Source organism: Prionailurus viverrinus, chromosome D1, assembly GCF_022837055.1.
Source record: "Prionailurus viverrinus isolate Anna chromosome D1, UM_Priviv_1.0, whole genome shotgun sequence".
Lineage (NCBI taxonomy): Eukaryota > Metazoa > Chordata > Mammalia > Carnivora > Felidae > Prionailurus > Prionailurus viverrinus.
In genome coordinates, this window is record NC_062570.1 from 33932164 (window position 1) to 33948622 (window position 16459).

General features: G+C 33.7%; 1 protein-coding gene across 1 annotated transcript in view; it reads right to left on the bottom strand.

The window, feature by feature from the left end:
• The window catches only part of CNTN5 (contactin 5), a 552161-nt gene that overhangs the window by 333973 nt on the left and 201729 nt on the right, over positions 1-16459 (bottom strand). The window contains exon 7 of the mRNA XM_047879464.1: positions 9748-9850. Within this exon, the coding sequence (XP_047735420.1) occupies positions 9748-9850 (103 nt within the window). The remainder of the gene's footprint in view (positions 1-9747; positions 9851-16459) is intronic.

Genomic DNA, 16459 nt, shown 5'->3' on the forward strand with positions numbered 1-16459 from the left:
GTTTTGGCATATAGAATAGGAAGGAAGAAATGGAACTGAGGGATTTTTAAGTGGCTGAGAGATTGGGACAGAAGGTTTGAGGGAAGACAATGATGATGCTTGATGGGAGACACTTGGATACTAAAGTTAGGGACAGGGAAGTATCAAGGAAGGAATATCATATGAGCAAATCATACATGATCATGATATTGACAGATATTGAAATGCAAAGTGCAAAATGTAAAAACATAATACTAATGTTATGCATATTACCAATGTTTGTATCTAAATTTCCAACTTAGCATCAAATCATTCTGAGTATTGCATATGAAAACATCTTAAAATTCTAAATTAATCTTTAGTGGACAAATTTTGATGCTGCCCTTGGTCAAACAATACCAATAAGGCAAGAAAAAACTTACACTAGATAGGCTTAGTTCATAGTACAATGAATCGGTAAGACCCTTACCACTTTTTAGAAATGTACTGTGATAGCTTTAAAAAGTAAGTATTCCCATTAAACATATCAGCCAGAATATCTCAAATAAAGAGACTATAGCACTTTTGCTCTGACATACATCCACTTTAAAAGTGGTATTATGGATATTAAAATTACTATTAGAAGAGATAATCATTGGGCACAAAATTTAAATTTCTAGAACATTCAATGGGAATTTGGGGTAATCAATTACATAAAACATATAGAAATATACACTGGAAGAATTCAAAATAAGGAAACTGAGGTGAGGAGAATAAAGAATTTTCCTAAATTTACTGCTGTTTTTAATCGATTGAGCAAACATGTCAGAGATGTGGTTAGAATTGAAGGGAGATATGGAAACCATCCAGTAGGAGATAGAGGTCAGTTTTAAGTATGCTGAGATTTTTGGACAACTTTTTGGTTAAGATTTCTTTTACTTTTGCTCCACTAAACGCTCACTCAGATATCAATATTATGTATCTGGTGAGTTTTTTGGGGCTTAGTTTCCAAAGGAGTTGGAAACCTTTGATGGATATATTGATTCTTTATAATCTCTTTATGAATATTAATAGCTTACCAGTTTTTCATCTCACAGTCAACATCCAGTAGAAGAGGTTATTCTATGAAAACTCCAGGAACATTCACTCAAAATAAAGCTGTTAGATGACCCTTCACTAAACCAAGTAAAAATATGTAATTTTGGGATAATCTTCTTCTTTATGACCTTGGCGGCTTGTCCTTCATACTAATATTCCCAATTCTTGATCATTGAGATACTTAAGTGCATTCAGAAAAATATTTGCTATAGTAAAGTGGTAATTACCCTCAGTGACTGAAAATCAGTATGTTAAATTGAGAACAGCATTTAGTTTTAGAACCTGGTTCTGCCTTCTATAGCTTGCTAGCTGTGACGCTTTGTACAAATATGTGGTTTTTCTGCTGAGGCAAATTAACTAGGTCTACGGTTTCCCTAGAAAAGCTAGAAATATGATGCCAGCTAACAGTGACTCCAAAAATGAATAATTATGCAAATTACTGGCTCTGTTTTCTTAGAAATAGTTGACATTTTTGAATGCAAAATACATAAGTAACCAAAACACATAGTTGGCACTATGGAAAGATGTTGAAAATATAAAGAGCACCAAGTGAAGAAGCATAAACTATTAGCCTGTCCAGCAAGTCCACAAGTGTTGGTTCCTGTGAAGTCTCAGTTTCTCATCTACAAATTGATACTGGGCTGTATGATATTTAAGATTGTTTCAGCACATATCTCCTTTGGGTACCACCTGAAATGAGGATGCATCCTTGGTCTCAATAATAAAGAAGAAACCAATAGCTCAGAAAGGTAATTTTCTTCACTCCATAATTTACCACTGTCCTATGATAGCTAAACATTTATTAATTCCTAGACACAATGACTAACTCCCATCCCTAGATCTTCTGTCAATCTAATGATTAAGTAATTTGAATTTGGTTTGATAGACAAATACTATCAACTCTAATTTTTTTTAATTCCTACAGCCCCTAGTGACCGGCAGTTCCAAATAAACAGTATTAATAAATTATCAATCTGTAACTAAAGAGTAGGCTCCTTCAGGAACATTTGCCAGTTGTTGACCATGGGAAGTCTCAGGGGAATATTTGTCATTCTCACAGTTACAATGGGACACAAGAGCAGCCATTTGAGACAAATTGGCTAAGGACTAAGAAAAGTAAAACATAAACTATAGCAAAAATGACTTTATGAATTGATAACTGGCACTTTCGTATTTGCAATAAACATATAAAAAGAGAAAAAAAATACTTAACCTTCTGGTTTCTTAATAGACATTTGATGGAGTAACAAAAGATGGTTTGTAAATGCTATCTGAAAGAGAGATAATCAGGAACTAAGAAAGGCAGGAAATTGAATGTGTTCTTCCCTCCCACCTCACTGCCAGGTTTCAGATGATCCTGGAAAGGTCATCCACATAATTATTACAGTAACTGGTTCAAGGCCTTTTGAGCACAGCTGATCTGATTGTGTGTTAATGGCTGCAAAAGCAAGATAAGGAACATGTAAAGTTAAAAAAAAAGAAAGAAAGAAAGAAAGAAAGAAAGAAAGAAAGAAAAGATCTCCCTGTAACACTATTACCTTGTAGAATTGTCATAGCAGATAAACTGATGTTGCTTTATGGCATATGGCTTTTTTATTACAGAATAACCCCAAGTTTGCCCTTGTGCATGGGGTCATTTAAGCATCAATGACCAAATTTTCTTCTTTGTTGTTGGTAGCCATGTGACATATCTAGTGATCTTTTTGGGGTCTGCAAAAGGTCACATGATGAAATGAAATCTGTCAGAAAACTGTAGCTAATGTAATATGGTCAGAATTTTCAGGGCCAAGACACATGAAAGGCATCTGGAGACTTCTGTCTGACCAAACCAAGGCAGTAACATACTTCCTGTTATGAAAGATTGGCCACATTTCTCATACCTGAATTAAATTCAATAAATAAAGCCAGCATCTACTGCATGTAAAAATACTCTAGGGATACAAAACTTTAGCACAGTAAGGAAGACAGATATACACAACTGACCCCATAAGGCACTCTAAATGTTAAAATATGGATGGTGATACAGTTCCAATGGTAAGAGATTGGATTTCAAGTAGGCAGGATTCAGCAGAGAATCTGCATTTGACCTGTTTCAAAGACCAAATAGAATTGTGAGGGCAGGATATTTTAGACTGGCAGAAGTGAGTTACAAGACCACAGAAGTGGAAAAGTATGTACGGATGAGGTATAGGAAGAGGTGTGGTTGATTAAGAGGTAGAGATAAGTTTGAAAATGTAAAGTGGAACTTGTGTCAGTCCACCCTTCTTACTCTGTTTTGTGATATGAGGGCTGATGATGAAAACAAGATGGGAACCTCTGAGCTTTCAGCTTTAAGTAATTCCAGCTCTTCTTGTTTTTCCCCACAACCCTAGAGATGATAGCTGCTTTCTGCAGTTACTAAATGTCCCATACTTTAAAGTTCCCATTTTACTCTGTGTTGTCTTGTTAACAAGTTATATAGATGAGACTTAAAAACTGAGCACTATCAGTTGAAAATATCATCAACCTCCAATTACATTTGGAGAGGACCATTGAAATGAAGTATGAACTAGGGACCTACGGGATTTCTTACTTGCATTGTCCCTTGATCTCTTATCTCTCATTTCCTTTCAGTGTTTAAAGCAGACCTGATAGATACCAAAGACACCCCTTCTCCCCTAATGTCTCTGAGCTGAATGCTGAGCAAGAAAAGGCAACACTCTCCATTTCTACTTCCTGCATAAGCTACTTTAAAATATTATGCAATAATGTAGTTAAGAAAAGCAGCTAATTAAGCCTGCCTGGCTCTAGACTCTTAATATTCAGCGTGAGTAGATGAGTGGCCAGCAAAAAAGAATGTTTATTTTAAAATTTTCATTTCCAATCCTGACCCAGACCATTTCTTTCTTTTCAGGAAACATTCCATCTAGATTATTGGGAGACAAATGGATATTATATTCTTCCATTAGTGTGGGTAGAGTTTCTACTGCCTCTGCTGATAATCCATTTTTCCCTGTAACAACTTTTTTTTTTTTTTGTCACAAACTTCTACATTAGACCCAATCTAATTCTGCTAGTTTAGTCCCAAACTGTTGGAATTTCAAGCTCTCTCACCTCGATGAAACTGGAGAACAGTGTATGAGCAATCTCTTGATAATAGCATTCTGCAACAGCCTTTTTATTTCCAAAGCAATTAATCCCCATTCTTTTTTTTTTCTTCACTTTTCTGTATTTCTCAGGCCTTTGCATACCTTTGTTGCCCTATGGATGCTTTTTAAGCATTTCCCATTTTTTTGGGGGGGGATTCTACCTTTGCAGAATTGACCAGTACTAAACAGAATGTGTCATAGTCACTTCACCCATATTTTCTGTACTCAGTATTGTATAATTCTATTTGCAGAAAGATTTCTACAAGTATAACTCATTCCCATGTTGCATTCTGCTGCAGTAGCCTACAGAGAAACCCTTTGATTTTTCCTAAATTCAGATTTAAATAGAGATTTATTTAGAAGACAACTTGCAGATTTTTGCTCTCGTATTGACTTTGTATTTAACTTCACATTAGGCAGATTGGTGAACTGGTGTGATTCTATGATATAGTGAAATTCGATAACCTAAAATATTTTTACTGCTGCTGTTTTTCTTTAAGAATAAAGAAAAATATCAGCTTATATATTTTTAAATGATCTGTGAAACTATGGCTGCATTAATTTACATCTTCTAAATTATAAGAACTGAATACCTTTAGAAACAGATTATATAGAAGTAGATGTACTTACTTTTTAAGATGAATAAAAATGTAGTTTGTGAGCAATGGATCAGTATTCTGATATGTTTTGAAAGTTGTTAACAATCAAAGAAATTTCCAGTATGGCTTATGATATTCATGAATGATATCATTGGTCAGAGAAAATTCAAGAGGTGGAATCTGTCTTTATTGTATTTAAGTCTCAATTTAAACTGGAACAAAACCGATGGGCAATGTAACTCTAAAGATAAAAATTGAAGTCAAAGTGTATACTGTTGCTTATTTAATGACAGACTGAACTGAAAATAGTCCAGCTAAGTCCAGCTAAATGTATGATGATAGAATGAGAATAAGGATGATGGAAATACTTAGAAATTAGTACAGTACCTGGAGCATAGTTATTTCTTAAAATCTCCAGACTTGTACTCAGTTCTAGGTCCTTTCAAGGTACGTTAGCCCATTTGCATTTACCAGATGAGCTATACAAGCACACTTCTTGCTTTTTGGCTCCTTTGCGTTAATGAATTAATTATTTTTCCTTGAGAGAGGAGTATCTAGGAAAGTAGTGGATTTAATGAATGACATTATATAAATGGTGATTTCTGGTCGGAAGTCTGAGTTGCTCCAGTAAGGGTGGGAGAAGGTAAAAGTGGGAACAACAAATTTTGTACTTTTGATCTCCTTGTTTGTCCTTCATGCCATTATTGCATCAAATATCACTCTCTCTGACATATGTATTTCACTATGTCCTTCACACTGGTATTTATTTATTTTCTGATTTATTTTTTAATTATGTTTTAAAAATAGACTTTACTTTTTAAGTGCAGTTTTAGGTTCACAGATAGCATAATTAAGCAGAAAGTACAGGTACAATATACTTCCTGTCCCATATACCCAACAGACCCCCTCCCCATGTTATCAAACACTTCATCAAAGTGGTACAAGTATTACAATTGATGAAGCTATATTGACAAATTATTATCATTAAAAGATGATAATGTACTTTAGAGTTCACTCTTGTTTTATTCTATAGGTTTTGATAAAATACATAATGACGTGTCTCCAACATTATAGTATCACACAGAATAGCTTTATTACTGTAAAAGTTCTCGGTGCTTCATCTAGTCATTTCTCTTTTACCCTAGCCCTGGAAATACTGATATTTTTACTGCATCCATAGTTTTGCCTTTTCCAGAATGTAATATAGTTGGAATCATGCAATAAATAGCCTTTCTAGATTGGCTTCTTTGATAAATCTTCCTCATTTTAACCTCATTTTATCCCTCAAAGGAAACAACCAAACTTTTCCTAAGAATCAATAGGTAAAGGAAAGATTTTGGGATCATTTTTTTAAAATAGTAAGTATAATTTGGACATGGTAACATGCCTTAAAAATAAAATAAAATGAGAAGGAGAAATTGTAGGTCTAAGAGAGATACTGGTGGAGTGAGGTAAGAATAAGCAGGAAAAGTGAGGACTAAAATATAAGTGTAAATGTAGACATAAATGAGAAAAGATGAAAGGGCAAGAAGTAGAGGTATGAATGTAGGTGGATTTGTTTGGGAGATGAGGAGTTAATCAAAAGATTTTATGCATAAAAGGCTATTGTTTATTTATTATGTGTTACTAATAAAGACTTGAATTGTATTAAGTAGACAGAATCTTTCTGACTTTATTCATTCCCGCAACAAATATTTCCTGAGTGCTGTTACGTGTCAAGCACTGTGGTAGGCACTAGGAATAAGTAAAGAATGTACTCATGATTCCTGCTTTCATGGAGTTTAAAACTTATTCCATTTGCCTCCCTTATCTGTCATCTTCCTTTTCCCCCAGACTCCCTCCTTTGCTTTGTGTACTGCCAACAGCTCCTCTGGGCTTGCAGGTAGGCTTCTGGTTGCCTTTAGCCATGTGAGCCACCAGAGATGGGGAGGCATGAAGAAAAAGAAATAAGGAAATGAATTTCCTGACCCTTTCCTTAGCCGTGTTCTTTTAATGCATTTCTTCAGTGTCTATAGTTGCCTTGGGGGCCACAGCCCACTCCATATATCCAGCTCTTTCTGGTTTTGGTGACATTATTATCTCCTCCTCCTTTTTCATTCTGGCTTAAGGGTGGGAATGACTTCTTGGTATCACTAGTCTACAAATGCCTCAGGTTTTTTTTTTTTTTGGTTACCTTAACCTTGCTCATGGATATTGAATGCGTGCCTTTAGTAAACTCTTTTGAACCATATGAGTTGTATCCTGTTTCCACTTGGATTTATGCCTGATCCAGTGGGGAAATAATCAGAGAAACTTATATGTAAATAATATAAATAATAAGGGTTATGATGAATAATACCCCAAATATTTAGATAGAGAATAATGAGTGTGAGTTACATAAAGTAGTAACAGCTTTTCTCTTTAGAAGGTTATATTTAAGTTGAGGCCAAAGGATAAGTGGGAGCTAGCATGGAAAGAACAGGAAAGAGTTTTCCCTATAGAGGGAAAGCAATTGTAAAGGCCATGAGATAGCAAAGAGTTTGGTATCCTCTATGCCAGAATTTGGTTATAATACCCCATGAGGAACATTTGTTTAAAACACTATGTGAACACACTGAAAGGGGATATCAGCTTGAGTGGCAAGGTCCTGATCAGTATCTAGTGGTATATAATAAAGTTCTTAGACAGTCAAAGATCCACCAGAGAATGTCCTTGTTAAGGTGGGAAACAGCTCAAGTGGGCTGTGGGAAGTAAGCAGATGCTCAGGTATTAATTTGAAATTTCTATGATTATGTTGGGATGCAATAAGGATCTATTCCACATGATTGTGTACTCTAAAAAAATTAGCACCTGCGTGGCTCAGGTCATGATCTCAAGGTTTGTGGGTTTGAGCCTCGAATCGAACTCTCTACTGTCAGCATGGAGCCCCACTTTGGATCCTCTGTTCCCTCTCCCCCCGCCCCCCCTGATGCTCATCCTCTATCTTTTTCTTTGTCTCTCAAAATAGAAAAAAAAACATTAAAAAAGTGTTTTAAAATAATTAACACATGTAAAGATGTTATTTTTAAATTTTGTTTACTTTCATCAGTGGTAGGTTAATCTTTAGGTAGAGGTAAACTCTTCATACATGCTTTTTTCATAATTATGACACTTCATAAAAAGGATATCAAGTGAGCAACAGACTTTCTTGATAGGCTGTGTGTCTTTATCTTCCCTTTTGCTTACTTATGTTGGGGGAAAATGGGGAGAAGGAGTAACAAAGGAGTGGAAAAGATGAAGAAAATAAAGTATTAAAATAACATAATTTGACTGTTGGATTCCACCTAGAATGAAAGGGATTTTAAGGATCAATTTACTAAACATATTTTAAGAATTCCAAAAGCAAACACATCTAACTTATTAAATAAGCCTGCCTGGGGAAATATCCCAAATTATTTTTTTTCCTCTATAAATCCATTTCTGTAATATGTTTTACAATATGACCTTCTTTTGTTTGTAGTTTTAATGCAAATTCTGGCATTTAGGAATGACTTAACTGAAGGAAAAAAAAGAGAATTATTTAACTGCAGGATATACTAAAACCTTTGACATTAAGTCAAAATATATTATTTTTGTATTTATCAGAATCCAGCTGATTACTCAGGACATTTTCAGGCACAATTGACACCTCAGTATGGCAAATAGTGAAAAACAATAATTTTAAGGTTGATTTAATCATGTCCATTTAACCAGTATATTTAGGTTTGGAAAGCTTCCTCAGATATCATCCCAAATACCCCCTAGATGAATTTTTAGTTCTTGAAATATATTTCTACTTACAGGCATATTTTGCTTACAAATGGAATACATAACAATTTATTTTGTTTTCAATCTATTATGATCATGCTTCTACTCAGATTTAAACAGAATTGCACATGTGTATGTTATTTTAATCAGTTTTAAATTTTAAAAAAGCATGATGTTCACTATGTTCATTCCTTAAACCTCTTCTTACTATGAGTTTTTATATATAAATTTACTATAAATATGAATTTTTCAAATTTACTAATATTTTTTCTCACCCATAAGCTAAACCTACTTTAAGCACATTTATATAGCATGTTTTATCTCCAAGTACTTTATAGCTATGTTGTGGGAGCTAGCTCACCACAACTGAAGTTAAATGATTAGTAACTCTGATAGAGATGCATTTATGTAAATTATAATTACAGAGTCTAGAAAGGACCCTGAGGTCTTATCACCTTAAAAATACAAAACAACACTCTGTTTAAAATAAATCATAATACTCTAATCAAATATAATCAAAATCTTACTCCTGCCTCTATGCTCAATAGTCATATTATAAACATCATTGACAAGTGATTATATATATTATAGGATTTAAGCCCTCAGAAATAGAATCATTAAGTCTAGCAGTCATTATAGTGTGATATATAACATCTTTTTCATTTGGGGAATGATTGCATATTGTACATATTGACAGCTGGTGCTATCATGTTATCATTCTTTCAGAAAATACTAATCAATTGACTCACTGTAACTACTATCTTTATGATTTTTATACTGTTGTCTCATTATATCTTATCAGAATCTATATCATATGCACAAAAAGCAGATAACACCTTATCTTGTTATCCATGTTTTATTTATATCATTGTTGAATGATATTTAAGAATGACATTGAAAATTTAAGACATATAGGCAAAGAGATGTAAAGCTCTTCTTTTACTTAGAGAAGTTTGCTTCATGTTAAAATAGCAAGACTATATACATTACTGTTCATAGAAATCACTAGAAAGATAATTATAATTGGTTACTTCATCAATTCCCATCTTCCTGTTTTTTTCTCTTTTCTTTTCTTTTTTATGAATAGCTACCAAGGAGCTTCTGGGAAAATTAAATCTAGCAAAATAAGTGATCCAAAAATAAGATATATCACACTTTAATAAATAATTGTATCTAATTATGGAAGAATGTGTACTTACTTGCCAAGTGCAAAGCATTCCATCTTAACAGTTGTTCCCTTAGCAGCTGTAACCGTGAAAGGAAAATGGACCTCAATTTTCGGCTCATATTCTCCCATCACACCTGGCAAATAGAGAGCATTCTTTAAGCATAAAATTAATGTCACAATTTCCTTCCAATTCTGGAGATGTTACATTGAAAAGCACCGTGGTTTGGTTGTTAATGTCTGTTTGATGACTGCTAAATTTTTAATGCATTGAAGTAAGAAGTACACTTGGACTCAGTCTGAAGTTGCATGTATATTCAATACTATTTCAAGTAATAATTATTAGAAATGTTAATCAACACTGCTAGTTTGTTACTGATTATATTCCATGGGAAATAAATAACTATGAACATTTCCCATGATAAATGATTGTGTTTTTTTCTAAATAAGTAAAAACTTTCTTTATCATTGTCATAAAAATGAATGCTTATTCATTAAGTCAACATATATTTACTGGAGGACAGCTATGCTAACCACTAACATATATTTATTGAATATTTATCATATGCAAGCATTTTGCTAGGCATTGTGGGGATTATTAAGATAAATCAACCATGGGCTGTGCTCTCCAGCACTCAGCAAGTGTATTCTTAGACAATGACTCAAGTATGGAAGAAGAGCAATATATATAAAATTATTGTAATTCAAGATAGGAAGTGATGAGTGCTATGAACAAGATATCCTTAAACTATTATGTACATTTGAAGCACTATATATATATATATATATATATATATATAAGAATAGTTAGGATTTGAATAAGTAGGGAAAAGATAGGAGAGAAAGCAAATGAAACTCTAGGAATAAAGACAAAAAGGTGGGAAACTACCAGAAGTAGGAATATCAGCTTTTCTGGCATGTTTGGTATATGAAGAGAAATGATACTGGGCAAATTTGGAAATATAAATGGAGTACAAAAAGTAGAGGGCTTTGATGACCAGAGTAACTCATTCAGACTTTAATCTGTAAATAATTTGGACCACTTGGGTTTTGAATAGAGGAGTGGTATTCTGCTGAGATGTATATACTGAAATTGGAAGCAGAAACCAGTACATCAATAACATTATTTCAATAATGCAAGATAGAAGGAATAAAGGTCCAAACTTGAATTACAGTGGTAGAGAGAGAGAGAGAGTGAGAGAGAAGAGGCACTAGACAAAAACAACAACAACAACAACAACAACAACAACAACAACAACAAATAAGTGAGCTTGGCACACATTGAGGGTGGTTGCTGGAGACAAGGGTGTGGACCTCTTCAATAATGACACTAAGGCTTTCAGCTTCGGGGCTGGATGATGATGTGAATGAAAGGAAGAAGAACACAGCTACAGTGGAAAAGCTGATGACACTCAGTTTAGGAGTACTGAGTTTGATACCTGTAAGATATTCAGAAGAATATGAGTAGACAACTCAATGAGGGAATGAAGCTCGGAATGAGTTCTGGACAAGTGACAGATATTTAATGTCATCATTTAGAAGTGGCAGTTGAAACTCTGAGATTGGATATGACTTTCACCTAAACAAAGACCTAGCTGAGGACTGGTGAATTCCTGTGCTAGTGCTCTCAACTAGCAACCGAGGAGCTAATTTCCTCCCCCAAATTTTAGGAGATCCTGTATATAAAGCAGTATAGAGGAGATAGTTATAATTTAGTACAGATGTTTCTCTGAGCAGCTTGTATGTGTTTGGGGATGTTTGTGTTTATGGGCATGTGTGCACATCTAGGCCCATGTGCATGTATAGATAGTGCTATGTGTAATCCCTCTTTGTGTATGTGTGTGAGATGAAAAAGGACAGGAGAGATGAAAACTAGAAAGAGTAAGAAAAGTGATATAAGATATAAAGGCAAAATATACTGGATGTACAAAGACAGAAAAGGTTACCTTTGGCAAGAAAACTTTTATGTATTTATTATCTATCTATCATCTATCATCAATCATCTATCTATCAATTATTAATTTGATATGGGCCTTGAAGAAAGAATGTGGCCCACTTTAGATGGAAAGTATTCAAATTCACTGAGGACAAGAAGATTATCTTTGCTTTTTCTTTGTTAGTGTTTTTCAAAGTAATCATAGACAAATATCACTGATATTTGCACCAAAAAGATTGGCTTCTGAACGTAGCTTTGCTAATGACTTAGACTGTTCCATCTCTGATAGGTCAGTGACTTGCAGGTCTCATTTTTCTAATCCATACTCTGAGGAACAGAAGAGAATTACCATTGATGTAATGTATTACTCCAATACGCTGATTCCTTTGATTGCTTTCTAGTCCAGTGTTCACTGAACCAAGAGCCTGATTTGTATATAGCAAGTGAATTGAGTGGTTAGTCTTATTTTATCAAAATGAATGTTTAAGCACTTCTCTTTCTCAACACTATTTCCTCTTCTACTTCTTTTCTCAACTATATATGAAATATAAAATTGAAAGGTTTGAATAAGAAGCTTCAAATTACATTATCTAATTTGAGCTGCACTATAAGGTATAACTCTTTCTAATTTTACTCTTATGGTGAAGATATAAGGACAGATGAGAAAGCTCTTCACCTTTCTTGTTCTTTGACAATTGATTACATTCAGCAATTAAGTTTTGCCCTACATTTCATGGGACAATTATGTTAGAGCTGAAGTCCATGTTAGTGTATATAATTTATCTTTTTTTTTTTAAGATGAGAGAGTTAAAAGTCAAAGAAGTCAGGTAACTGGCTCAAGTTCCTATAGAATGCTGTTGGCAGAATGGCAAAAATAGGAATTTTCTGACCTTAGGTGTTTAACAGCTATTTGCTTGACATCACTCTATTGAGGGATTTCAGTCACAACAGTTCAGGCATAACCACATGTACTACATCAATCATTGACTGTCTGTCACGGATTAATATCCATATCCATATTTTAATTTCAAGTTTTATTATTTCAAGTCATATGTGGTGTAGCTTGTAATTTGTTTTGTTGGGTAGGGTTTGATGTTAAAGGAAAGAGAAGCAGTCCTATAAGAGACTTAGTTAAATATCAAAATATTAGGCCTATCTCTTTATTCAAGGTAGTTCCTTTATTTTTATTTTATTTTATTTTTTTTATTTCACTTATTTATTTATTTTTTCTCCCTGGAGACACTGTACATGTCTTCATCTCTTTCTTCATACCTTTTCTTGGATAGTAGGCTGCCCTATTAAAATTACATGCCATTAGAAGATGACCCCAAATTACCCTAATTCCTGATAAACAAAGGTCTTCCAGCTGAGACAACATTATTCTCCTTCTATGTCTTCATGGTTGTTTTTTTTTTTTTGGCAATTCAAATATAAATTTTATTTTTTTATTTATGATAAATCATCTTTTTTATAACTTGTTTTATTATTTTTTTAAATTTACATCCAAATTAGTTAGCATATGGTGAAACAACGATTTCAGGAGTAGATTCCTTAGTGCCCCTTACCCATTTAGCCCATCCCTCCTCTCAAAACCCCTCCCGTAACCCTCAGTTTGTTCTCCATATTTATGAGTCTTTACTGTTTTGTCCCCCTCCCTCCCGGTTTTTATATTATTTTTGTTTCCCTTCCCTTATGATTATCTGTTTTGTCTCTTAAAGTCTTCATATGAGTGAAGTAATATGATTTTTGTCTTTCTCTGACTAATTTCACTTAGCATAATACCCTCCAGTTCCATCGACATGTTGCAAATGACAAGATTTCATTCTTTGTGATTGCCAAGTAATACTCCATTGTGTGTATATATATATATATACACACATGTATACATATATACACATATATACATGTGTATATATATATATATATACACACACACACACACACACACACACACACACACACCACTTCTTTTTTATCCATTCATCCATCGATGAACATTTGGGCTCTTTCCATACTTTGGCTATTGTTGATAGTACTGCTATAAACATGGGGGTGAATGTGTCCTTCAAAACAGCACACCTGTATCCCTTGGATAAATGCCAAGTAGTGCAATTGCTGGGTCATAGGGTAGTTCTATTTTTAGTTTTTTGAGGAACCTCCATACTGTTTTCCAGAGTGGCTGCACCAGCTTGCATTACCATTGATTTTCTTGTTTATTCCAATTACTTGCAAAGAGTTAAGGTGCTTTCCCTAAGTGGAATGTAATTTCAAGTACTGTTTCTTTAAGTGTGTTGCAGACTAGAGAGCCAACAACATCCAAAAAAATGGAAAACTTACAAAAATTTCATTGTACATGTTTCAACTCTAAGCCTAGTGATAATCAATCTTTGCAGATGTTTCATTTGTAAATATCTTTTTTAACTGTCTTTAGCAATTTGAATATAAATATGTAAGTGTTGTGCTGTGTAAGTGACCTGGTAAGGAAATAAAAGCCCAAATAAACAACAACAACAACAACAACAACACAACACCAGTAAATAATAATGATAATAACAATAATGATGATGACAAATATGAGATGGAATGAAAGGAAAAGACTAAATAGTTCACATTGTGCCAATAGACTTTGTGCTAATGTACTCATCTTTTTGGGACACACTGAATATCAACTTGTGATTTGTAGATAAGTGATGTAAATCCCAGCTCCAGCCCTGGCTCTATTGAAACATTGAGGCAATCACAAACCCTCTCTGGGTCAATTTTCTTCTCTACAATGCGAATGTTAATATTACTAATGATTTAAAAATCTAGAAGTATGTTAGGGAATATATATTGCACATTCATATGTTCCTCTTTACTACTGTAGTCAAATAAATTAAAAGTTATAATCTTTGAAAATGTTATCCAGATGCCGTGTTTTCAATTCCAAAATGGAGTCCTATCTGATAAGCAACAATTTCACAAGCTTAGATAGACAACATATTGTTTTCTCTCTTCAAAAGTATATATTTTTCTGAATCATACTTTCTCAAGATGAATCATTGTTATGTAAATAAAGTGATTGATGGATCTCTTGGCAAGAGGAAATAAATAATTTGTGTTATCTTCAAATAAATGTACCATTATGAGTAGTATTTATCTAAGGAGATTGAAAAGAACTAGAAGTGTTTATTATTAGATGTTTTTCATGACTATTACATATATTCTGAAAATCAGAGAGACCAATAGATTTTGTTTCCCTTTCCACACACCAAGAAAAATTTGATCAAGGGGATGCTTCACACTGTAATTGGTTTCCATTGATTACTGAATTTTAAGACGTATTTTCTTCTCCTGTTCTTGACATTGTGATTTAGAGAAATATATGCATCTCTCTCCACCATAATCTGAAGACTCAACCCATGTGCATCAATAACTGGGAAAAATAATTTATAAAAGTAAAGTCTAAAGAAATCAACTATATATTTTTTTCTGAACAAAACAATAAGCTCTCTAGCTTTAAAACAATAGTCTCGATAGAGAAAATTTTAAAAGTTTAACAAAGAGTTGAATATTCACTATGAGAAGTATGTTAAAAGCTTTCCTTTTATTAAAAAAAAGTTTTCCATTTTTAGGAAATTAAGTATGTTTGATATTTTTTTAATGTTTATTTTATTTTGAGAGAGAGAGAGCATGAGCAGGGGAGGAGGAGGAGAAGGAGAAGGAGAGAGAGGGAGAGAGGGAATCCTAAGCGTTTTCATGTTCAGCCCGACATGGGGCTTCATCTCACAATGGTGAGATCATGACCTGAGCCAAAGTCAAGAGTCAGAAGCATAACCGACTAATCCACCCAGGTGCCCCAGTATGTTTGCTATTTTATAAATTTGTATTTACAAATACAATTACAGAAACTTCACTGTAAATATATCTTCATAACCAAAAACATAAGTCCAATTTAAAACTCTGATGCATGATTTTCTTACTAAGTTTTCTTTGACTTTGTGCATTGTGTGTGTGTGTGTGTCTGTATGTGTGTCTATGTCTGTGTGTCTATCTGTCTGTGTGTGCCTTTCAAATATGAAAAAAAAATATTGGTACCTGCTATGATTAGCAGCTGTATTTCTATATGGTTTATTTATGAGAAAGCAGTTTCGACACACACACTATCTGGAAGGTAAAGAAGATCTATTCAAATCAGAAGGTAAGACTAAGCCAATTGGAAAGTAAAATAAAATAAAATTAAATAAAATTAAATAAATAAAAAAAATAAAAACTATGTATAAGAGCTTAATTGCATTATTGGGAAATATATAAAGGAAATAGCCATATAATCCTATTACTAAGATTCCTAGGACTGTTTGGATTCAGCTATTTTACAGTCTTAGTCCCCATGGAGTTGGGCCATATTGCAAACCCTAATCTTGGAATTTTCGAATCTCTCCTTTAGCTTACCATGCCATGTATTTCCTGAAAACAAAAGTCTCTTATTTAGGTTCACTGGAGTGAGCTTCTATACCTTATAACTACCTAGAAAACCACATTACCTTTTAGTTCTAGATTCTTTAGCATTATTCAGAGAAATTGCTCCTTCCAGAAAAGTTTCTTACCCATAGCTGTCTATTTATTCATACAGTAATCACTGAGAGGTCATGGGACTTAAATATCCTTGGAGGAATTAGTTCTGCTAGCTCATTTGATCAGCTGCTTAGTTGCATAACTCGGGGAAAAATGTGACAAATGGGTTGTTTTAACTATTGTTAAAAGTTTATTTTTACACTTTAATCTGCACAGATTGTTTTCTCACTTCAGTCTTGTTATTGAGAATGCCAGC